General features: G+C 43.0%; 1 protein-coding gene across 5 annotated transcripts in view; it reads left to right on the forward strand.

The window, feature by feature from the left end:
• The window catches only part of Bckdhb (branched chain keto acid dehydrogenase E1 subunit beta), a 297,770-nt gene that overhangs the window by 12,068 nt on the left and 259,751 nt on the right, over positions 1-25,951 (forward strand). For all 5 annotated transcript variants that reach the window (XM_052715541.1, XM_052715561.1, XM_052715572.1 and 2 more), the window contains exon 3: positions 160-228. In XM_052715541.1, coding sequence (XP_052571501.1) covers positions 160-228 — 69 coding nt within the window. The remainder of the gene's footprint in view (positions 1-159; positions 229-25,951) is intronic.

A 25,951-nucleotide genomic window follows, 5' to 3' on the forward strand; every position in this document is an offset into this window, starting at 1 on the left:
AACCAAGATTATATATAAAAATACCACATTTGTATTATACAGGTATGAGTATGTATGCATATGTATAATTTCAAATCTAAATATTTAAGTTCCTTATTTTTCAAGACTTAAAATTTAGGGATTGGTTACTAATTATATTCTTTGAACATCATTTTTCAGTAATATTTGGTGAAGATGTTGCCTTTGGTGGAGTCTTCCGATGCACTGTTGGTTTACGAGACAAATATGGTAAGTGATTAACTATATAAAGAGTATTCAGTAGAATATTTACTCAAAGATCTTGGAAATATAAAGTATGTCTGTAACATTGATATATTATTGTTTGGTTGAGTTCCTTTTATTTTGGCAACATCCTGCAGAGTTCTAGGGCCTGGATTTCTCCAAATCTGTTCTAACTAGAATCTTCTAATAGTTTATGTTACACGTGTCATAGAACTGCAAAACACAAATACATTTCGTGACATGCATGTCACATCATTCGTCTCTCCAGGAACCTCTTGCCACCCACCATAGCCAAACTAAGCCCTGCTGTCTCTAATTCAAGATTCTGCCCATTGGTCTGTGTTAGTAAGAGTGTATATTTTTGTTGCTGTTGTTGTTGGTGGTGGAAATTTAACTTTTATTGCAGTACTGGCTCACAGGATTGTGGGGGCCTGGCCAGTCTGTAGGGAAACTCAGGCAGGATTCTTATGGTTCAGCCTTGAAGCCAAATTTAGTTTTGTTTGGGAAACTTCAGACTTAAAGTCTTGGGATGACGTGAGAAAGCCCACGCTATGCTGTGAAGTATCATCTGCTTTACTGAGAGCCACTGACTCAAAAGTTATTATATTCTGATAGATATCTATCTGCAAATAGCTATCTCTAGACCTGTGTCTGAGTAAACTGACAGCATTGTAGCCTGGCCGAGTTGTGGTTAAAAGTCACCACCCTGGAGCCCCCCGCCCTCTTTGGTCACAGCAGATCTGCATGGCACATAATTCCTTTCTGTGTGGTGCTTTCATTGTCTTTTCACTCAGAGGTGGAACCATCCGAGTGGGCTTCGATTCTCTGGTGCTCACCCCTCTGACTAGCTAAGGAAGGTGTTTGTGTCCTTGCTGTTCGGGACTCCTTTGTGGTGCCTTGTGTTTGGTTCCTTCTTTCACTCTTACCTAACCTTGGAGCGAGCAAAGCATTTTTAGGCTTAGGAGGAGTTGATATTCTTACACTCCTCTGCCCTGGGTGCTCAGGTCTGTTCAGGATGGGCAGTGAGGGCCTTTAAGAGTTTTAACACAATTATTGTGTGTGGAATTTTAGTTGAAGATGTGTTACATTCGTTTATGCTGTGAAATATTGGTTTAACAATGCAAAGATTCTTTTATGTTGCATTTGTTTAACTCTGTGAAGCTGTGATACTTTGCCTGTCTAAAACACCTGATTCGTCTAATAAAGAGCTGAACAGCCAATTGATAGGTAGGAGAGTGATAGCTGGGACTGCCAGGCAGAGAGAATAAATAGGAGAAATCTAGGCTCCAGAGAAGGGAAGAGCAAGAAAAGGAGAAGAAGAGGAGCACACCAGGGGCCAGTCATCCAGTAACACAGCCAGCCATGGAATAAGAAGGAAAGATATTTTATCTATCTATCTATCTATCTATCTATCTATCTATCTATCTATCTATCTATCTAATAAAGAGAGGTAAAAAACCCAGAGGCAAAATGTGGTTAAAGAGAACGAGATAATTTAAGTTAGAAAAGCTGGCTAGAAACAAGCCAAGCTAAGGCCAGGCATTCATAAGTAAGAATATGTCTCCGTGTATCTATTTGGGAGCTGGATGGAGGGCCCCCAAAGAGTAAAACCAACTATTGTGTTTCTCTGTTGCATCATTCCTGAGGTACCTGGTGTCGTGGTCCATGTGATGTATTGAGAACATTCAGTGTGTTCTTTTTTCTCCCAGTGAAAACAAGGTTCCCGTCCTCTTCTTCCTCCTGGCTGTGTGTTCTGTAAGCTGTTGAGAGACAGAGAAAGGTGGTCAAAAGGCTATCTTCCATACTGTGGACTCCTAGAAACTTTTAGATCGTTAGAAAAAACATTAAAGAAAACTTCTATACATTTGGTTTCAGAGAATGGCATATACATTGTAGACTAATTCAGGAAGTTAGAAAAACATAAAGGAGAAAGTAAACATTGCTCAGGTATTTCCAGAGATAATCAGTGGCTACATCTGAGTAGTTGTACTTGTGGAGCATATTTGAATAGGTGCGTATATATTAATTTTTAAAACACAGAATTTTACTTTTTATAACTTGATGTTCTCTCTGTGTGGTGCAGTAGCATGCTTCCAAGGACAGTCCCTTCTTGTCTGACTCAGTGTGATGTGTTTAAGCTGGGGAGCGTTTGTTTCCTGGCTCTTCCCACAAGTTCACATGTGTGCTTCTTTACTGTGTCCATTCTGTCTGGGGCATTTCATCCCTATTACCTGCTGCTGACAAAGTAGCAACTTCTAAATTTCTGCCTCTTCTCTACACCTCTTCCCTGAGCTTGAGAGCCACAGAATCACTGTTCTATCCAAATGTTCATGTTAAAGTTGTTAGCATTCAGGCCTTTACACCAGCCTGCTCTTGGGGACATGGCAGGACGCATCATCAGCAGCAGCCAAGATGTGATGCAGCCACCAAGTAGAGTACCCTCCCTATGCGCATGCGCTGTATCCCCTTATGGAAGGCAAGCTCTTCCCGCCCCTCTCTCTCCCTTTCCTTCTCTTCCCTGTCAGAGTTTGCCTCTGCACCTCCCCCAATAAACCTCCACCTGAGCTCTGTTGCATGGTGTGACTTTGTGGTATCCCCTTGGCTCCAACCGGCCAAGGTTGCCTTCCACTGCTAAACTATTCCACAAATCCCACAGTATGGTGATTTATCTTGAATGTCAACTTGAGTGGATTTAGGATCACCTAGGAGGCAGACATCCGGGCACACCTGTGAGGGCATTGCCCTTCTCATTTAACTGAGGCAGGAAGACCCACCTTACCTGTGGCTGGTCCCATTCCACGGACTGGAGTCTCGGACTGAATGAAAGAGGAGAAAGGAGAACTGAGCACCGGGACTCATTACTCTCTGCTTCCGGACTAGATGCTCTGTGACTAGCCGCCTCATGGTCCTGCCGCCATGACATCCTTACCATAATGGACTGTGACTCCTCAAACTGAGGCCAAACAAAGGGTTCTTCTTTAAGTTGCTATTCTCAGGTATTTTGTCCCAGCAAGGCGAAAGGTAACTAACGAAGTCATTTAGAATGCAGCCTTTCAAAAGTTAAGCTCTAGATGGACGCCTCTGCTGAGTCCACTTCTCAGGGAATGTTTCCTGTTTTGGTGACTACATCACGTCCAGTTAGTTGATCACGTGAGAAACCCAGGAGGTTCTGCAGTCTTCCTTCTTTTCCATCCTTCCTGTCCCGTCTGCCCTGCAGGTTTGTCCTCCTACCTAGCTTCAACTTGGTTCCTCCTTTCCTTACTACCATTGAATTTCAGAGTCTTGGATTTTTCTCCTCCTGGGCAATTTCACTTCTTAGTTAATTACCTGGCCTTTCTCCTGCCCTCCGTCTCCTTCCCTGTCCATTGCAAGTGCTGTCATTCTAAAATGCACATTTTTCAGCAGGATGGGCCGAAGACTTGAGATGTAGCTAGCCATCGAACTGACCACATTTGCTCTATTCCCTATAACTTCAGTTACAGGAGATCCTCGCCCGCCATGTTGGTTTTTTGGTGCACATTTTCTGGATCTCTTTTCCCCACCTGATTACCCAGCCGGCAGCTTGTTTTCAGGTTGATCTGTGGTAGAAGACTCACTCTTTTGCCACTGTATCTTTTATGCCTGTCAGTTACATCCTCCTTGTCTCCTCTCGTCTTGGTGTTTCTCTCCCATCTCTTCTCACGTGAAGAGGTATTTCATCCGCCCAGCTTTAGCTCCAGTGTGGTGTCAGAGTAAGTCATCGCTCCTGTGTCAAAAGCGGCTGTGACTCTTCACTTGGGAGTATGAGTTCAAATCTTTAAAGTTCCCCATTTGAAGATGGGCAGTTACTGCTCCGATCAAACGTCTGTTTTCAGAACTGAAGGGTAATGGGGATGCTGGAGAGAAATATACATATGAAAATAGTTTTTCTTACACTTACAGAAATACTCATACTTGATTCATGGCACAAAAAAAAAAAAAAAGGAAAAAAAACCCAGTTTCACATAAACATGTCTATTTAGCTTTATTTTATAAAATTATAATTTATAAAAACTGAAAAATTGTTATACTACAACAGTGAAGACACTGTTGGATAATGAGCTGACTGTGTTGGTTGTTTTCCTATCAACTTGACACAAGCTAGAGTTATCTGAGAAGAGGCAACCTAGCTTGAGAAAATGCCATCAGATTGGCCTGTGGACACACTTGTGGGGCATTTTCTTGATTAATGATCAATGTGGGAGGGCGAAGCCCATTATGGGCTGTGACATCTCTGGGCAAGTGGTCCTGGGTTGTGTAAGAAAGCGGGCTGAGCAAGTCACAGAGAGCAAGCCATTAATCAGCTTTCCTCCATGGTCTCTGCTTCTTCAGTTCCTGCATCCAGGTTCCTGCCTTGAGTTCCTGCCCTGACTTCCCTTCATGAGAGACTTTAAGCTGTAAGGTGAAATAAACCCTTTCCTCTCCAAGTTACTTTTGTTCACAGTGTTTCATCACAGTAATAGAAAGCAGACCAAGATAACCAGGAAAACCTCTTCCTGTTCTGGGAAGCCTTGTGTGTGTGGTGCTGGACGGCTCATGGCCAGTAGGTGGCAGCCTGTGCTTTGCAATGAGAGCTGGTCCTCTGGGCATTGTGCTGATCTGGAACTGCAGCCAAGCATTCTGTATTCCATCAGGAAGTAAAGGTTGAAGTTTTGCAGGTTTACTGATGTAGTATTGGAAAGCTGGACACTGCTTCGTATTACAGTGAAAAGGCTGCGTGATTACAGATTGGACTACACCAAAAGCTACAGGACTGTTCCGTGCTCAGATGGCCAGGATGGATGGGGATTTAAAAGCATCAGTTTCTCTTTTCCTTCCCCATCCTGTGATAGAACAGACTGAGTGCCTTGGAAATGAAAAGCAATAGAACATGTCCCTAGCAACTCATGGTGTACGAAGTGGCAGCTTTGAACCCGTAAAGCGTTGAGATTTGTTGCTGAGAAGCGTCAGATGGAGCGAGTGGACTTCTAGGGAGGCAAGGGACGAGAGAGTTGTTTCTGTGACTTGGTTTGTGGGGAAGGTGTGGTTTTTCTCGTGAAGGTCACATGCATGTGTAGCATTGACGCTGTCCGAGGTGTATGTGTTCAGATGAGACTGGTGTGTGCATTTTTAATTAATTTTTTTCCCTTTAAGATACATTTGTTATTAGCGTGCAAAAGAACAGGTTTCTTAATGCCGTTTTCATACATACTTAGTTTTGGCTGATTGTGCTCATCTTCCTCTCCTTTTTTGATCTCCCCATTTCTCTGCCTCTGTCTCTGCTTGTGCCCTTCCCTCACCAGAGTCACTTCCACTTTCATACCACATGGATTCTATTCCTCTCCTCACCCCGTCCCCGAATCCCCTACCTTCATCCCCTGGTCTCCCCCCTCCCCCCATACACACATATACGCACATGACCACTAACACTAGGAGCTGCGCAACACCATTCTGCACTGCTATAAACATTGCTGGGCTGTGGTTCTGAGACTGACTTTGACCCACTTACTGCAGGAAACGTAGGTGAGAAAGAGAACTTGAAGGGGTCTCCTGCCCGGACATCTGCCTTTTCCCTGTCCCAGAGGATTTTCCATTACCGTATCCATTCCTTTATACAGGTGTGGCTGTCATAGCGTCTTGGGAAAGCTAACATAACCACTTAGTTGTTTTCTTTCTCTAAATACCACTGAAATTGTATCACCAGATGCGTTAGGATGCTGAAGTCAGGAGGGAGAAGCAGGGCAAGTGTAAGGAGAGGGAAATGTTCGTCTGCAACATGCCTGTGTTTGGGAGTTGACTTTGGGCATCAGTCCTCACTGGTAGAGTGAAGAGGGAAGGTCAGGGGAACCCCACGGACTCTTCTAGACACTTTCAGGCAATCTGTTGTACTTTCTTCTGTTCCCCCTCATGTGTGACTTCCTGAGCAACCTTAGGCACCGTTAAAATTATTTTAAGAAGTGTCTTTCCTAGAATACTAAGTTTCAGGCCTGAAGGATGTATGCACAGCTTTTTGATAGGCTCATATTTTTATCTGAATTATGATAGTAATATCTTCAGCAGAGTAAATGGTCTCTGTTATACATTCCTCCTGTGGAAAGGCTTGTCTGACTGGTAGTCATGCGTTTGGAGTTAGTGTCAGGCCTCCACTGAAGGATGGGAAAACTAAAGCTCACTTGGCTAAAGAAAACAATTTATAAAAACATGAATTCTTCAGAGAAATGGAGTATGTGATTTGTTTGTCCTTTTGAGGTGTTTGTGTGTGTGTGTTTTCTCAATTTCTTATGTTATTGTTAATTGGACAAATTGCCCTCAGAAATGAGATGAAATCTTGTTAATCCATACTTTATTTATATTGATCCTCCCTTTTATTTACTTGGTTGACCTTTTGTCGATTTTTATTACAAATGATGACTTTAGAATCTACTGATATTCAAATTGTCAAAAGTGGCCACAGTATTTTAATTTCTCGAAAACCAAGGGAGTGTTCTTCTGACTCTGCTTCAGAATAATAGTTCAACAACCGGCATGGAAGAGGATAAGCTTCATGTTTTATAGGCCGTCAGAGCTGGAGAGAAGGGAAGGCTGTGGGTAGTCCAGAGATTTTTTTGGCTCAGCAGTTTTGAGGCAGAGAAGCCCCAATCTGTCCATCTCTCACAAAAGGCCACAGAAATGGGAGTTCTTAGAGGTCAGTCATTCCCAGTGCCCAGTGGCAAGTGGGTCAGCAGTCTCTTGGTATAAAAAGAATTAGGGCCGGGTGGTGGTGGCACACACCTTTAATCCCAGCACTTGGGAGGCAGAGGCAGGCGGATCTTTGTGAGTTCAAGGCCAGCCTGGTCTACAGAGCGAGATCCAGGAAAGGCACAAAGCTACACAGAGAAACCCTGTCTCGAAAAACCAAAAAAAAAAAAGAATTAGAAATAAAAAGAGGGCTGGAGAGATGGCTCAGCGGTTAAGAAATAAAAAGAGTTGTAGGCCCAGGTGGTGTCACACATCTTTAGTCCCAGTACTCAAGAGGTAGAGGTAGAGGTGAGGCAGGCAGATCTTTATAAGTTTGAGGCCAGCCTGGTCTACATAGTAAGTTCCAGGACAGCCGGAGCTAATCAGTGGGACCTCTCTCCATGGTGGGGGGTCAGGGGAGAGAAAAATATAAACAGTTCTAGAGCTAGAGAATTCTTTATATTTGTCATATATTTATATATACGTCCCCTCAGTGGACAGAATGCTTGCCTGGCATGCAGGAGGTCCTGAATTCAGTCCTCAGCACTTCATAAACTCATCCCAGCAACGGAGGTGGAGGCAGGAGGATCAAGAGTTCAAAGTCATCCTTAGCTACTTGATGAGTTTGAGGCAAGCCTGGTGCACATGAACTCCTGGAGAGAGAGAGAGAGAGAGAGAGAGAGAGAGAGAGAGAGAGAGAGAGAGAGAGAGAGAGAGAGAGAGAGAGAGAGGAAAAAGAAAAAGAAAAAAAGAATTCCAATTCAGCAGAGCTTAAGGTTTTTGATTTATCTGTGGAGTGGAGATCAGCTAGCAGACGCTCATGTTAAAAAGTTTGAGAACTCTATGCTTTTTGTCCGAACAGGTTTTCCGAGTGTATTAAGTCTTTTGCTGGCAGCTGGTGCCCTCACCGCCTTTTCTTTCCTTAATTGATTAAACACTAAATGTAGAGCAGCCGCCAGGTGTTCTCTTTGACATTTTCAGCATCCTGCCGAATGGGCTGCCCTTAAGCCAGTTTTTCTCAGTCTATTTGACAGCGGTACAGTTTTCAGATTTTCAAATGTGAGCGCAAAGAGGTAGACTGAGATCAGAGTGACCAGAAAATGGTTTTCGATAGTGCAACATCGACTCATAGATCCCTTGAAACTTAGCAATTTAGAGGTGGAAACACAAGACTTGGTGTTTTTTTTTTTTGGTTTTTCGAGACAGGGTTTCTCTGTGTAGCTTTGCGCCTTTCCTGGAACTCACTTGGTAGCCCAGGCTGGCCTCGAACTCACAGAGATCCGCCTGGCTCTGCCTCCCGAGTGCTGGGATTAAAGGCGTGCGCCACCACCGCCCGGCCAAGACTTGGTGTTTTATGAAAAGCCATATGCTAGACGAAAAAAGATCTTTTATGTTTTCAAGTATGACATGGCATGTGTCCTTGCTGTAAGGTATTTCACACGTCCCTTTCAGAATGGATTTGCTACAGTAACCTCCTGGATCTGGACCAGAGCCCCTGACTGCCTGCCTTCCCGTGGATGTCTTTTAGCAGATGGAAGTATTGTTTGTCACTTTGTGGCATTAGTATGTGTTAAATTTATTTTTAATTATTTCATTTTTCTTAATTTTTTTATGTATTCAGAATTGTTTAACTCAAATATAGTCTTTGCTGTAAAGCCTTTCACTTTATGGTGAGTAATTATGAGGCTCTAAAGATGGATAAAGTTGTGGATAGAGCCAAGTGTAGACACTTGCCCAGTAAGAGTAAGGACCTGTGATGAGTCATCAACGCCACAAACAAACAAGAACAAATGAGTAAAAACAGCACAAATACATTGTGTTTATTTTTGTTTTTAAATTTATTTATTTATTATGTATACAGTGAGTGTTCTGTCTGCAGGCCAGAAGAGGGCACCAGATCTCATTGTAGCCGGTTGTGAGCCACCATGTGGTTGCTGGGAATTGAACTCAAGACCTCTGGAAGAACAGCCAGTGTTCTTAACCTCTGAGCCATCTCTCCAGCCCTTTGTTTTTGTTTTTAAACAGGATTGCACTGTGTAGCCCTGACTGGCCTGGAATGCCCTGAGTAGATCAGGCTGGCCTCAAACTCACAGAGATCTACCTGCATCTGCCTCCTGAGTGGGGATTAAAGACGTGCCCCATTGTGCCTGGCAATATTTTAAGAGAAATTTAATATAAAATAATATCCACCAAAAAAGAGGAATTCTATTAATCTTAGGAGTTAAAACCACCTTGTAGAATGGCACATGGCTGCCTGTCCTTCCTGGGTGTGGCTGACCTGGATGTGAAGACTGGAATGTGGTACCTCGAGTCTTAGCTACTCTTCTGGATTTTGCACTTTACTTTTCCTTGTAGTAATTCGATGTCAAGGACCATGAGAGCCCCTCTAGAAGGGATTCCCATTTAGAAATGGGAATGCAACCGTTTTAAGACGCTTGTAGTTTGTGAATTTAACACATTAAGAAAATACAGTGAGGGAGGTAAGAGAGAAGGCTCAGCGGGTAAGAGCACTTGCTGCTCTTCCAGAGGACCCAAGTTCAGTTCCCAGCACCACCGCTGGATGGCGCCCAACCGCTTGTATCTCCAGCATCAGGGAATCCAGTGCCCTCTTCTGGCCTCTGAGAGCGCGCACACACACACACACACACACACACACACACACACACACACACACACAGACGTTAAAGAAGTACAAATTTGCTGAATTCTTCACCCTTTGGATTTTCACTCCACGATAGCAACTGTGCTTGGGAGAGGCCAGCGCTTGCTTTCTGTGATTCCTTGATTTAACTGTTCAGGCTTGTTTATGCATCCTGTCAGCATCATTTTCCTCAGTTTTTTCAAAGAGAAACCATGGGTGTCAAAGAATTAAAAACAGACTGTCATTGCTGACCTGGAGATTTGAAGATGAGTTTAAGTGGGGTCAGGCTAGTTACGACCCCCTCCCCCCCCCCCCCACAATAGTATTGTGAATTCCTTGGTTTCAATTGCTCAGGGGTCCTTGGGGGATGTATTAGCTTAACAATTTATTAAATTCCTTAAAGTTAAAAACCATGAGCCAGTAAAAGACTATCATTAGCAATAGCTCATTTAGACTTCTATGGGGCTAAGAGGCTGGGAACAACCATTTTTGTTGAGTGGTTCCAATTGATCTGTAGTGTCTCTGAATGCCTGGATTCTCCCATCATCCTTTGCTAAACATGAAACAGATCACATAGTCGGCTGAGTTCTTTTGAGATTGTTTTCTCCTGCAGAAGCTGAATGCATGGCAGCTGCAGCAACTTCAGGGCAGTTTGACACGGAGCTGATGTTGCCGCTTTACTCGGCCACTTCAGGAATCTAAACATTTGTACAGGCCATTATGCTATACACGGAGGCACATTCTCTGCCTCTAATCCTAGCTTGGAGTTTCATTGCTTAGTGTGTATAATGCAGCTCTCAGATCACATAGTAATAATTATTAAATTCACTAGGAAAAAGTCATTTTCTACTCAGACTAGGCGTAGCCAGTAAAAACAAGCCTTGCATGGAGGGGACGGCATGAATGTCAGTTGCCAGGTATTTGCTGAGTGAGACGCCTCTGTGAGAGCCACAGAAGGTTGGAGAACATGGCTTTGTTTTCTGTTCCCATTTAAATAGATGGGGTTTCTCGCTTGCTTTGATTGGCAGGGTTGATGAAGATCAGTTCGGTAAAGGTTGGCAAATGTCATGAGCTAAGAAGTCACTTGGGAAGCTTATTGGACTGAAAGTTTTCAGTTTCCTGGTGAGCAGCTACACCCACAGGCAGCATTAGCCATGCAGTGCGTGACCTTCTCTGTGGCATCCTGCCATCCTGTTCTCTGGCCCCCAGCCAGAAGTAATGGCATCAGGCCAGCCATAAATTAGCCAAAGGATTCCTATTCTAGTTCTGGCTCCTGGAAGCACAAGTGTCTTTAGTAATCAGGAGTTTCTGCTCATTTTCTGGGCAGGTTGCTCGCTTAACCCATCTTCTTCTTTTCTGGTCCTTGCGAGTGGCGAGTCCAGTAGAAACAAAGAAGAAATTTGTTTCTGAGCCAAGAGGGAACACACACAAACCCAGCGCTGCTCTCTGAATTCAACAGGCCCTCTTCTTTATTGAGTTTGAGCATTTGTTTTAGAAAAAGTGGGAATTCGTCAAGTTCAGGAGGAAACTTTAAATCACTGCTGGAACATCTTCATTCTCTAATTAAAACAAGACACGGAGCACTCTAAATGCCATAAGTCCATTGTGTTTATTTAAATTGAAATTAAACAATAGGCTGGTATGTCCGTTTCTCCCGTCTCCTTTTCTCTGTCTCTTTCCCACCCTCCTTCTCGTCTTCCATCCCTCTTCTCCTCCCCTTTCTTCTTCCCTTCTTTCACAGGATCCCAGGTGGCCTCAATGTTGTGATGCTCCTGCCTCAGTTTCCTCAGTGCTAGGATCACAGGTGTGCATATCATACGAGTATACTTTTCCTTTTGTTAAATATAGGTTCAGTGGAGTTCTGCCCAAGGAATACTTCTAATTATTCTGTCCATACATGCCAGTGAATACCATAGTCTTGTGTTTCCTTGGCTACAGAGTATGTTTATAGGGTTGTGACTATGTAACAAGAGAAACACTTGCTCTTTCTGTCTTAGCTGTGTTCTCTTTAATGGCTTCCTTCACCACACAGGATGCTGAAGGTAAATTGGGAGAGGTTCCATCTGTTGGGAGGCTTGGACCTACATATCTTCTCCTGATGGCTCCCTGATACTCCTAAGCAGACCTAGAATGGAATAATCTCAATGGATGATTGCCCTTCCGTTCTTGCCAGTTACCTTTCCCGGCTGCATGGTTAGCAGGTGATTTTTCTCAGAGCGTGGAGTAGAAGGCAGCTCACTTCCCAGTGTTAGCTCCCGCTAGAGGTGAAGATTTTAGCAAAGTGAGACTTGTTCCCAGTTCTTCCAGCCCGAGGATGCTTACCTCCCAGTCTTCATTTCCAGGGGAAGCAGCAGGCAAGTCAGGCTGCATCTCTCACCGTTTGAATTGCCTTCCAGGGATAGTACCGCCGCTGTCATTATGGTGTGCACCTCCCTTTGTACCTGGAAGGGCCCAGGGAAGCATGGGTCCCAGAACACATTATTGTTCCAGAGGGCTGTCTCACATGTGACTTCCATAGGGGACAGTATTTGATGCAGCACGATTTCCCTGCTCAGCTTTTTTTTTTGCAGATCTCCTTCTGGTGTTACTGGTGTCTGTTTTGATGGTTAATTTCTGCTAACCTCTGAAGGGACGAGACTCAGGAGTTAGGCCTTGATGTATTTTCTTCTATCCGGACCACGCTGAGTCTGCCTGGCTCTTCTTATCGAGTCACTCTTAGGAAGACTTTAGTGATCGCTTGGGGTCTTGCCTTGCCTCACTCTTCCTGCCTTTCAGTGGACTACTGTCCCTTTTCTAGGAAAAGGGAGATGAGGAGGTGTCTCTTGATAGGCCAGTGACACAGGCATCTCAGGTTCCTGCCTTTGCTAAAATTGAATTTTCAGGAATGCTTGAGGGGGGCTTGTGCCTTCGGTAATTCTCCCACATTACCTTATGAGTGCGTCAGATCTCAGTGAACACAACAGGCCTGCTATGGAAATGTAAGTTCAACACAAGCCCTCTGGCTTTGGTTTCTGGCAGGAGTGAGTTTCCTGAGCTTATGCTGTATAGCTATTTTGGAACCCTTGCTGCCTGGCAACTCTGTCCCTTTTGTTTATCTGGGTTTGTTTTATAGTCTCTGAAGAACTGGAAAGTTGCCACTGAAAATATCTCTGGTTCTCTTCATATATGTGATATGATGGTTGGGCTATTGCACACAGGTAGTGAGTGATGAGCAGTATACACAGTAGGGAAAGACTAGCATGGACTGGTCCCATCAGTATCTTGACTAGTAGTCATGGGAAGTAGATGGTTAATTGGACAGAGTTTTCTAGCAAGCAGGAAAAATATGACTAAACTTTGTCTAGGCTGATGCAGTGGAGTTACTTTTCTGGTTTAGGGTCAATTTATCAGGATCAAGAGTTTGCTGGTGATGTCATCAAGGAAAGTAGATGCCTTATGGTTGTGCATGTACATATGTAAAGTGAATGTTCAGAACAGGTCTGCAGACTGCTCCAGTCCTGTTGAATATCACTTCCCGGTTTTGCTCACGTTCAACATCTCTGATGCCCAGCCCCGCCTCGGAGATGCTGAGTTTCTTGAAGGAGTAGGCTGTGGTACTGGAGTTTTAAGAAGTCCTTAGGTAATTCACAGATGTAGCCAAGACTGGGAACTGATGCTCTAGAAGGTACTAAAATTTTAAGATGTTATTTCTGCATTTAAGGAAATCACAGCATATTGGATAGACCAACACAGCATTACATAGGGAGTATGAAATAGCAGTATAAAACCACATAAAAAATGCCAAGAGACTGTCTTTACTTTTGGACAGAATTTAAATAAAAGAGGGTGGGTTAAACTATGTGAGGTTTAAACTGTGCACCAAGAGTTTTGATGGCAAATGGCAGTTGAGACCTCTGTAGAAAGACAAACTTAATGTAGGGATCTATTTTTCTTCCTCCCCAAACACTGAAATCTAAGGGTCTTCCTTTGTAAAGGAAATCATCATGGATATGAATGGTGAGACCAGGTGTGTGGTTTGAATAGGTATGGCTCCCATAGACTTCATGTGTTTGAATGCTTGGCCTATAGCGAGTGACACTATTAAGAAGCGTGCCTTTGTTGGAGTAGGTCTGGCTTGTTGGAGGAAGTGTGTCACTGTGGAGGTGGGCTTTGAGGTCTCATGTATGCTCAAGCTATGTCCAGTGTGACAGTTCACTTCCTGTTGCCTGTGGATTAAGATGTAGAAGACCTCTGAGCTCCTTCTCCAGCACCTGTCTGCTTGCATGCTGCCATATTTCCTGCCATGATGATAATGAACTAAACTTATGAAACTGTTAGCCAGCCCCAATTAAATGTTTTCCTTTATTATAGTTGCTATGGTCATGGTGTCTCTTCACAGCAATAGAAACTCTAACTAGGACACCAGGAATAGCCTGGACAAAACTGTTAGAAGCTCAAACATAAAAGGCCTCATAGGCGTGGGAAAACAGAATCTAAAGAATTAGCCTGGTTCATGTTAACAGACTTGCCCAAAGACTCAGGACTTGGTAACAGCAGAGACCTCTGGAAATGGGGTGTTGGGGAGGCAGTAGAATAAGGAGAATGCATAGAAAATCTTTTGAGGAAGCTCTCAGATCTTCAGCTTCTCTGCACCAGCTGGCAGAATCCTGAGGTTCATTTTACATGCACAGAGAAATAGGGGTGACTGGAAGATGTCCTGTGTGCTTCACGGTTAGGTGAGCAGCTAGGGTTCAGAGTTCTGGTGTGTAGAGGTACAGGGGAGTGAATATTGGGGGCAGCTAACCATTATGTTTCCAGATACTTGCTCCCTTAATATGAGCATACAGGCAATGATCATGATGGTGATTATGTCAGCAGATCGGTTCTCAGGATGCTTTTTATATGCTAAGCACCGTCTTCTCTATCCGGTGAGCTTAGTTCTGTTACTATCTCACTTTGCAGATGTAGAAACTAAGGCACAGTGCACTCAAGTACTTCACGGAGCTTTTTTCCATAAAATATAATTTTGTTCATATACATGATTAATAAACATAAAAAGTTATTGCTGGTTTTATTCAGCCTTTTTTTTTTTTGTTTCTTTGCACAAATCCAAGTAACAGTAGGCTTTATATCACTTAACATCTGAGTTCTTTTTTTTTTCTGTTTAAAAGAGGCTCATGTATCTTGACTACTGTTTGGCAAGGAGCAAGCGAAATGTTGAAAATGGTAGGTTAGGATCTGACTTTGCTGCAGCATGGGTGTGGGGGTTGAGAAGAAAGACAGGGAGACCAAGGGTAAGGTGACTTCTAGGACAGGTATTTCTACTTGGAAGGTTGGTGAGGGCACAGATTGTGGGAACCTGCCCCACAGGAGTTCTAACTTGTAGATCTGGGGAGAGACCTGGGAATTATTACTTCTGGAAAGTGCCAAAGTTGAGAACCACTGTGTCTGAGAAGTGTGAGAGTTAGTCTGTGGCGGTGTTGGGGACACAACAGGAAAGGTGAGGGTGAAGTCTGGGTGAACTGAAGGGATTGTGAGTCTTCGGAAATTCAGAAGAACAGGGAAGAATGAGGCTGGGGAAATAGGGGAGAAATAATGAATGAAGGGTAGACTGAGGCGTTTCCACAGAGTCCACTAGAGGTCATTGGTGACTTGCTGACCCAAAGGAAGGCAATTTTCATGGAAAAGCATGGTCAGAAATCTGTTAGATGACTAAGACTTCAAGATGTTATGACTAAATCCTTTCATGTCATGGAGGATGAATGGAGAATTCTTTAATCTCAGAACACCGTGTGAGAGTGTATATTCTGATTTACTTTAGCTGGCTCTTTGATTTGGAATAGACTGGGCCCATGCTTACCACAATAGTCTTCCTCAGGAAAGAGCACTCCAATCGGTTATTCAACACTAAATGGTCAGCCCTGAAAAGTAACATTATACAGACTGAGCAGGTTGTGTGTATGTGCGTAGGAAAAAAAATCGCACCCATGTACACACACATTTATGTATAACAATTAACAAATAAGGAGGCCATGAATTTGAAAGAGGTCAAGGAAGGATGTATGGGAGGGTTTGGAGGGAGGAAAAGGAAGGGGGAAATGATGTAATTATATTATTATCTCAAAAAGAAAAAAATCCTAAAACCCCCTGAAATGTCTCTGACACTGAACAGAAAGTGTCTGTATAACCCCATTTCAAGTGACGCTCCTCCCACGGTTGCTGACTGGCTGGGGACCAACATGAAAGTCTTTCTGCTGTGTTTAATTATAGATAGTGACTTCTAAGATCAACCTGCCTCTTGGAGCTTGGTAGACTCAGAAGGATGACCTCAGAGACATCAACTTCTGTGGGTTTTACTTTGGGATTCTCTTGCTGTTGTCTCTGGGGGCACTATCACAGTTCATGCTCTCACTACTCATCTGAATATCCTTGGCCCATGAGAATCTTTACTTTCACCTTCCTAATTTAGTTTATCAGTAAGATTAATTTTTCCCAAATGCAGCTCTGGCCAATGCTTCCCTTAAAATCTCCCCTGAGTCTAGCAGTGGATGTCTGTGTTCTTAGCTTAGCATTTAGAACTTAAAGCAGTCTGGCTTCAGCTCCAGGCTCCAAGCTTCTGTCATTTTGGCCACCATGTCCTCACCTGTGTCCACCCTTCCTGCCTCTCTTCTCAGAAAGCCCACCCTCTGCCTCAGATCCGACCTGTTTCAAGACCCTGCCCATCCTCGCCATGACCTTTGACACCTCCCAAATGGTCTCTTCTGCGTGTATCTAATATTGTGTCCTATACGTTAGTCTGCTTGTTTCTTCCCTATCCTGTTTGTCCTCATGTCCCCAGTGGCTACAGCAGTGTCAGATGTGAACACTGCACCAATGGAGGACTGGGAAGCCAGTCGTCACGATTTTGTGCAAATGAAAGAAATAACATTTAACTGATAGAGTATGTTCTGTGTTGGGAGTGACTTCGCGTGAACTTTTCTAAAGTTGCTGTGACTGAGGGTTTAATGGACCTCTAAGGACATGCAGTCAGTCAGCCCTGTCATCTCTTTTGATTGCTCGGAACTATTTTCAAACCGAATTCTTGGTTTTGATTGTACCCTGGGTTAGTTGAGCTGATGCCTATCATTAACATATGAGATCTCACTGTGTTAATTTTGTTTTTGACAAACTTAAGCATTGCCTGGATGCTATGTGAATATGTATGCATAGCTAACACACAGATTCACATACATCTTACCTAAAATGGAGAAAATGTGTTTCCCACCCAGTGGAATATTAATTGCGTTTACTTATGCATTTGTTAGCCTAATTAATGATTTCTCCTGTCTACTTTCTTTTTTTTTTTTGATAGTTGAATTGCTGCTTTTCTTTTTGTTATTATTTTAATTTAACGTATATGGGTGTTTTATCTGTATGTATGTCTATGTACCATGTATATGCCTGGTGCCCAAGGAGGTCAGAAGGGGCAATCAGATCCTCTAAGATTGGAGTTACAGACAGCTCTGAGCTTCCATGTGGGTGCTTGGAATTGAACCTGGGTTCTCTGGAAGAGCAGCCAGTGCTCTTAAACACTGAGCCATCTTTCCAGCTCTTGATGCTTTTTAGATTCTACATTTATCTTCTCATTGGAGTGCAAAACAAAAAAGTGATGTCCACAAGCCATTAGGCTGTAGAAATGGGCTGTAGGATTTGTTGGCTATAATTGATTTTAGAGGAAAAATATATCTGGAACTAGTTTAGGAAATGATGATGTGATAAGCTATTAAAATTAGAAAACACTTCAGATTTGGAGGAGGATAGTTTATATTGTTCAAAACTATTTTTTTTCCTCTTTGGCCAACCATCAGTTCTTTGGGGGCATTTTACACTATGGTACTTTGGGACTGTATTAAAGAATGTAATTATGGAATAAGTTGTGTTTGGTTTTGCTCACATGTGTGCACATCAAGTTTGTTCCTAGCTGGGAAGCTGACAGATCTTTTAAAAATGGCTGATGACATTTGGAGAACACTGTTTATTTTCTGTTTAAAATGGATTCTTCATTTTCTTGTGCTTTCTTGTATTAATAGCTCTTCAGTTCGGTTGTAGAATTGGTTTGCTGTCAGCCTTCTCCTGTTTACAAAGGGGGAAAGCTCATTTATTTTTTTTATGCTTCCACGTCCTGTTCCTCTTGCTTCGGAGAAAAGGGCAGCATCCTATTTAGATAGGGAAGTTTAGGCTATTTATAAAGCGAGGCAGGTTAATGGAAATTGACAGCTTGGTAATGTCCTCTTGGTGAATGACGCACACGGGTTTCAGATGATGCTGCCTGGCTGGTTTCACTTACAGTCAGGAATCAGCTGGAGGAATTTGTGCGCTTGGAGCTTTGCTGTTGACGTAGGTACTGGGTACAGATACATTTTCGGAAACATCTCATTTCCATATAAATGAAGGGAGAGTAAAAAGAAAAATGGAGTTGGCTTGCCCTTAAATTCCAGCTGGTATCACAAGGATGATGCAAATCTGTTTTTCTTGTTTATGGAAAGACAGACAGGCTTTGGTTACAGTCAGTCACCAGGAAACAGCCACAGGTTCCTTCAGAGATGCCCTCTGCTCATCGTCTGGAATGCTTTTACCAGCATCGTCAGCTATGTGCACATTTATTTGAAAAATTAGATTTTCACTGTGAATTTCTTTAATTTCTAATGTAAGTCCCCCCACCTCTTAGGAATAGAACCCAGGGCCTTGTCTGAAGGAAGGGAGGTGAGCATTCTACCACTGAGTTTCATTTCTAGGCCTTCTTAATACATTTTAGTTGAGTGTACTAGGAAGTTTACATTATCCCATCAATGAATGTTTCCATTTGGTTTCAGTAGAAAGTAGAAGAACTAGGGCTTGAGATTTCTTAGTGGTAGAGTGTGTGCTTAGGAGGCATTGGGCCTGTCTCCACCTGTAGTAAAAACAAAGACAGAAGAGTTCACTAACATCCTCTCTCTCTCCATCAGTTTGAAATGAAATTTTGTATTTTTCAAGTTTCTGCTGTAATAGTATGAATTCTTCAAACCCAAGCCTTTAGACTGTGCTTTTCTACTCTGAGTCATTCACAGTGCTAGGATTTCATCACAAATGAGAATTTCATCTCCTTCAATCATATTGATCAGATCATGCATAGAAGAAAAATTCCAGCCTAAAACGCAGTATCAGAACACGAGCAGTTGATTGGCTACTAGCTGATACCGTACCCTCTGTGGGATCACAACACATCTCAAAACCATTGCTGGGAAATTCATAAAGTTGTCCAAGGCCCTGGGCATGCCAGCTTCGTCTTCTCGCTGTTACCCTGTGGACCACCTTGGTGTGAGGATTTTACTCCAGTATGTGGCAAACAGCATGTAGCTCAGGCACTAGACATTACCTCCCTCAGGTAAGGAGTGACGGAAAGGAATGCAGGTTTCCAAGGGACTACTAACTAGCCTAACGGGGGCTGCCCATACCCGGGACCGCTGCTCTTTCTCCTGTGCTCTGGGTCTGTGTCTGTCGCTCTTTCAGTGTGGTGTCCAGGCTTTTGCAGACCCGCAGTAGCAAGCAGCAGCAGTTGCTGCTGTACTTACTCTTTAGCCCTGAGTTGCCTTTGGCCTTCCATTCTTGCCGCTCAGAATCTCTTTTGTACATGTTCATCCGTGAGTAAGCCTCTCGCTGATAGGTCCACTCTGTCCAGTGCTTGTCCACATGACCTCTGGATGAAGGTGACTGGGAGCCTCCTCATGCCCATCCATTGTCTCACCGCTGGGACAATGTTAGATTTCTGCTGCTGTGACTCTGTGTTGGGGAAATTGCCTTGAAAGGAGGAAAGGCTCATTTTGGCTTTATTGCTGGTGCCTTTGGGCCTGTGGTGGTATGGTGTATGCTAAAAGTGGACCGTGGCTGAGGAGGAATCATGTGGGAATCAATGTGTGAGAGGAAAGGGCTAGAGTCTTAAGGGCCCCCTTGCAGGGTACGTCCCCAGTGACCCGATTTCCTTCTAATGGGCCCCACCTCCTGAAGATTCTAGCACCTCCCAATATGAACCCGTGCTAGCATCTAAGCCTTCTGCACGTGGGCCCTTTGGACAAGCAGGAACTGAGGCTCCTGGTGTAGAATTGCCTGTCGGGGCTCTGCATCATTCGTGAGTTTCCTTTACTCCAAATGGAAAGACAGTGCTTGTCATTGATGGCTTAGGGGCCACAGACATCAGGTTGGACTTGATTGAAGCTGGGGACAGGCCTTATGTAGTCGGGGCTGAGTGGCCTTTTCCAGCTGATGGCCTGGGGGCCTTCAGGACTGTGTGTCCCAGGACCTCTCAGTGGCAGAGAATCTCAGCTCCATGTGCTTAAATCCCCTCAGTTCCACAGTGTTTCTCACATTTTCTCTTTTTCTTGCCACTATCCAGATGATAATGCTGCCCTGGGTTTTACATTCCGTAGCTTGCTTTTTCCTTAGGTCGTCCATGGTTAGCCATCAGGTTAATTCTTTTTTATCCTAATTTATGGATGGGAAAATTGAAGCATGACACAAGATCACCTAGCTGAGAAGTTGTTAGAGCCGCTCTTCTTGTTGTCAGAACCCAGGGATTCTGGCTCTAAAGGCCCCACTTTGAACTGCTGGAGTAACTCTGATTTCAAGCAGGCAATGCTCAACGTGTTTTTGTTACCACCATATTATAATTGTGGTCATTTGCTGAATTATGCAAGTGATAGGATGGTTGGAGACTTCAGAGACTCTCAACTTATATGATGACTTACCTGAAGTTTCCTTTGTATCCGTCTACCTCCTCCCCCACCTCTTTATTTTCAGATTTTGAGAATGAACGCTAAGGCCTTCTAAGTGATAGACAAGCATTGTACCACTAAGCCGTATCCCCAGCCCACTTTCTCTTTTGAGTTGTGGTCCCACTAAGTTGCCGAGGTTGGCCTTGAACTTGCTCAGTAGCCTAGGTGGGCTCTGAACTCTATCCTCCTGCCTCAGCCTCAGGTCTTGAGTGTGTTCTACCATATCCAGCCAACTTTTTTTTTTCCTGCATGAAAGTAGGTTGTACAAAAATATCCTGATAATTTATGACTTATGACATCTTAATTCTGTCCAAAGTTTGGAGTGTTTAGACCAACTTCTTAGAGGTAGATGTGTGTCCATCTCTCTAACATAGCTGCTAACATTCCTACAGAATATCAGTACTTCGGTCCCGTGCAATCAGTATTAAAGCAAGCCTTTTTAGGAAGGTTGTTCAATACGTGCTCCCCATTAAGTGTTTTCTTGTCAGTTTTGGATATTGTTTAGTGTTTAAAGGGCCTTTTTAATTTAATTTTCTTGTTGGTAACTAGGTCACATACTGTGAAAGTTTAAATGAGCTGTCTATTTGCTCTAACTTTTTGGAGAAACATCTGAGGGAATTTTAGGACATTGCTCAGAGAGACGTGTGACATTTGGAGTCAGTGTTTAAAATCATTTTGTATCTGTGACTGTGGCCAGATAATTAAGGTCTGATTTGATATGTTTTAACATTTATGAGTTGAAACTTAGGGAGAGCATTTCTATTGTTGAGGGGAGCAGACCACTGCCTGTGGACTTGGGGCGAGTACCGTTGCAATGACTTGGTCTGTACCTGAAGAACCTATGGCTGGTAGGAACGGCTTCCTTAGGATTTTGTAAGCTGTTTTTCTTTCGCTATCTTTTCATGCCCAGTTGTAATGTTTACAGCTCATTACATTATTTCTCTGGTCCTTTGCCGGCCTTCTTTCTTGTGATTAACTTAAAAGAGCACATTTGAATCTTCTGGAATCCTTGTAAGGGTAGTCATGAATTTACTCTTTTTTCCCCCTTATAGTGATTAAAGTAAATAGACAAAACCCAACAAACCGGAGAGGTCGACTGTAGAATCAGACCTGAAGCCACACTGTTGCCGAGTGTAATTTTGTATGCATTCAAATAACACACTGAACCTGATTGAAGTTGCCATTGTGGGCATGTACGCATCCTCTTTTCAGATAAACAGTGCCCATTCCTGGCACTTGTTTTCATGCTGTTCATTCATCCATCGAACAAACATTTTAACAATTCTGTGTGTCCTAGATACTAGTCTATGTACTAGAGAAAGGATGGACACATTCTTAGCTATATGCTGGCGTGGCTGTGTGGCGTTTTTGTTGTCATATTTCCCATTTAAATGAAATATTTCATGTGTATATTACTCCCTCAATTCCCCACTTAGGCACGCAGCTCAGCTCCTGTCTTTCCTGCTGCTGTATCTGTGTCTTAGTACTTGCTGGGATATAAGGCATGACTACTTCTTGAATTCCAAAGACACAACTGTCTTTAGTTTCCAGTACCTGGTGTATTTAAGCCTGTTCAGTTAGGTAGTAATATCAAATACCTGCTAAGCTTAAGGCATTTCTACTCCATTCTGTTTGGTTTCCAAAGGTGACGGGGACAGAGTCAGTGTTGTGAGTAGATAAGCTTATGGCTTTTTTTTCTTGTCATTCATTGGAATTGGTTTGGACTTTTCTGGTTGTGGGTGCTGTTGGAGGTACACCCAGAATTACAGACTCATTGATCACAGAGGGACATTTGTGTTTTAGTAGATGTCATTCAACAGATGTTTCCTGAGCATATACATATGCCCCTGTTTGACTTTGATTTCCTTGAATTTTCCTCTCAATCACTCACTGGCATATGTGTCTGGGATAAGACATAGAATCTATAGGAGAAGGTTCACAGTCATTTGCAGTGATTGCTTCCTAAAGTTTGTGTTTTGAAGACTGTTGTGAGAACTGTGTACATGTAAGGGAACTGCCCATGCTTTGAGCCTTGAAACTTGCCATGATCTAGGATCGACAAAAACAGTATTGTTCCCTGTTGAAAGTAGAGTTGGGTAGTGAGAGATGGCCAGGCATGATGGAGGACTCATGGCAGCTACAGCCAGCCACATGGGCTGTGCAGTCAGAGGGACTTTTTGGAGTTGAACTCAACTGGGCTGAAATGACCAGGCCTTTGTCCTCACATACAGTTCATCAGCACATGTGGGCTGCCGTAGCCTGGGGCTGGGTGGGTCGCTCTTGATGAAGCAGTCCTTGAAGGAAGGGCTGACAGCTGATGCCTCCCACCCAGCAGCATTCTTAGCAGCCAAAGGAACATACTGGGAGAGTGTCACCTGCGAGTCCTAGTGAGCATCCTGTCAGGGCCTCCATGGCTGGCTGCTTGTTCTTCTCTTCGTCATTTCTAGGACTGGATAAGGAACATCTCACAGAGGAAGTTAACACCCTACTTCCCCTTATTAGTTTTCGTGGGTGTTGCTGTCACTGACATTTCATAATAAGGGGACTGGAAGTCTTTGTTACCTGGGGCTGTCTTTTTGTCTAGAACTGCTTTGGAAGATAATATCTATTGCTTTTAAATAATGTCTAGCACCCTGAAAAATGTTCCAGTTTGGAAGACAAATTGTATAGTCATCTCATTTTAGAATGAAAAAAACAAAACAAAACAAAAAAACAATTCCTTAAGAATATTCCATTTTCTGTTTTTAATATAGGAAAAAAATTGGAAGCAGAATGATCTAGATTAGCTTTGTATTGGCCTCAGTCAACCCTAAAAAATGCTTTTCATCTTTATCAAAGCTTTGGACAAATGTAAAAAATGTTGAACAATCACAACATATCTCAGAAAGTCTATGACAAAGATTAGAAAGATACAGTATTTCTTTCCCTACTGTTAAAATTATACCTGTAGGAGCTGGAGAGATGGCTCAGTAGTTCTGAATGCATCCCAGTAAACATGTCAGGTGGGACACAATCACTAGTACCTCCAGGTCCAACTCATTCATCATTCTTTCCTTGCCTTTGCAGGTAACTACATTCACATGCACATACCCCCTTGCCAACACCTCTACCACATATACACATAATTCAAAATAAAATAGGCATCTTAAAAAAATTGTGCCTGTAATGACTTCTAGTTCTCTGTTTTGTTTTGTGCCTTAGTCACAGCTAGTCATGTCTTTCTTGTTTTCTGCTTAAGTACTCTGTAACAGATAGTGATTAAGTTGGCCATTTTTTGAAGGGATGTTCTGGTCTACTGAAATTTGGGTACTGAGGTTATAGAAGCTAATTAGAGATGGATAGTTTTAGTCCATCTATGACATTTTTACGGGAAAAGAAAAATTTAATTTTATCCTAGGTGGCTCCAAGAACTCATAGGGGTACTTGGTTTCAGAGTAAACTCTAAAATTAAGGATAGTCTGAAAACTGTCTAGGGACAGAGGAGAATGAGGTGCTCCTTGACTTCCCCATCCCTGGAGGTGACAGGCCAGCTGTCATCCCAGGGTCCTTTCCTTTCTCCAGCTGTTTCTTCTTTGCCTTGATTGTGTCTGCACTGTGACTGTCAGGGCAAGGACAGGACTCACTGCTGGACTCTACTCCTTTGGCAGGAGAAGTCAACTACTGGCTTGATTTAGATGTTTGGCATTGGACAGATGATGTCCTTATAGACAGTGCCCTATTAGGGAGACAGAACTTCCTAGTCCTGTGTCTGTTACAAGGGAACACTGTCAGGAAGTGGTGCTGTGACCTGATGCATGATTTCCTACAAATATGAAGTCGATGATAGAATGTGTAAGCCGCCAGCCAGCTGATATTCCACATGTATTTTCATTGACTTGGGAGACTATGAAGTTAGATAAACATATAGTCTGAAATTTAAGGAGGCATAGCAAAATATAAGTAAATGACATCTGGCATGGGCATTTTTTTTCTTTTACTCTAGTTTCCTGTAGCAATATGTTTATCTGAAATGTCAATTTCTTTTTTTTTTCCTTTAATTTTTTGATTCTGGGGATCAAACATATTAGGTGTATGCTCTCCCACTGACCTGCCTCCCAATTGCCTAAGGTGGTGCTAATTTGCTTTACAGCTGAAGAAGTATGTGTAGTATTTACTTTCTTTCTGACCCAGTTAATGTTGGAAAGTGCTGTAGCTGCTTCAGTCTAGGTGTGGTTTTCTTTCATCTACAGTGAAATATCTAAGCCTACTAATTACATCCATATACAGCGTGGTTTATAGGACTGCCATGTGGATTCTTCTGGAGCCTTGGAAGCTTGGGAAGATAGGAGTTTCAGCTGATCCCACATTTTAACCATTACTTATATGAATGAATCCTATATTTCACAGACCACCAATTTTGGTACCTGTTAAGCTACAAAGAGGATAGTCTGTGTGAGACTTTTGTATTCCCATATACATACTTAGCCTAGGGTACTGAACTCAAACAAACAAACAAAAAAACTTGGTTCTAGATTTCAAAAGGCTGAGTTCAGTCATCTCAGAACTTAGGACAAGTGGGGTGATATTGTGTTCCCCAAAATATTGTGCACCCTAATAAACTTATTTGGGGTCAGAGAACAGAACAGCCATAATATTAAACATAGAGGTTAGGCACACGCCTTTAATCCTAGCATTCCAGAGGCAGAGATCCATTTGGATCTCTGTGAGTTCAAGGCCACACTGGAAACAGCCAGGCATGGTAATAAGAGCCTTTAATCCCAGGAAGTGATGGCAAGTAGCAAAAAGGTATAAAAGACGTGAAAACCAGGAACTAGCCTGGTTAAGCTTTTAGGATTTTGAGCAGCAGTTCAGCTGAGATCCATTCGTATGAAGATACAGAGGCTTCCAGTCTGAGGAAACAGGATCATCTGAGGAATTGGCAAGGTGAGGTGGCTGTGGCTTTTCTGTTTCTCTGATCATTCAGTGTTCACCACAATACCTGGCTCTGGGTTTGTTTCTTATTAATAAGAACTTTTAAGATTCATGCTACAGACAAGGGCTGGGGAGGTGGCCCAGCAGTTCAGGAAGACCAGGGCTTGATTCCTACCACCCACATTGGGCACTCAAAATTGACTGTAACTCCTCTTCCAGAGGACCTGTTGCCCTCGCCTGGCTTCTGAGGGTACCTACACTCATGTGCACACACACACACATACACACACACACACACACACACACACACACACACACACACCAAACACACACTCACATAAATAAAAATGAAAAAAAATCTTAAAAAGTAGGACAAGCTAATAAAGTATATTTTTAAAGACAAATACAGCTCTTGTTACCTAATTTATCTTTTAAAAACAAACATCTATTAAATGGTTTCAGTGTGTGGTAAGTGATAGGCACATTCACTATTATTCGTGGTCAGTTGCTGGCCTCATCCAATCCTCGCTGAGGGCAGACTGGCTGCTGTCATCCCCATTATCTCCAGTGTCTTCAAAGATGGTCTCTCCAATATCCCAGTCACTCCAGTTCTTATTTGTTTTCCTTCTGGTTATTCGCTCATCACATCCAGACACTCATTCTTGTTCCTGTCAATAGCAGAATTCTCTCTATCATC

This window comes from Peromyscus californicus, unplaced genomic scaffold (assembly GCF_007827085.1).
Source record: "Peromyscus californicus insignis strain IS unplaced genomic scaffold, ASM782708v3 Scaffold_11__1_contigs__length_118956290, whole genome shotgun sequence".
In the NCBI taxonomy this organism is placed as follows: domain Eukaryota; kingdom Metazoa; phylum Chordata; class Mammalia; order Rodentia; family Cricetidae; genus Peromyscus; species Peromyscus californicus.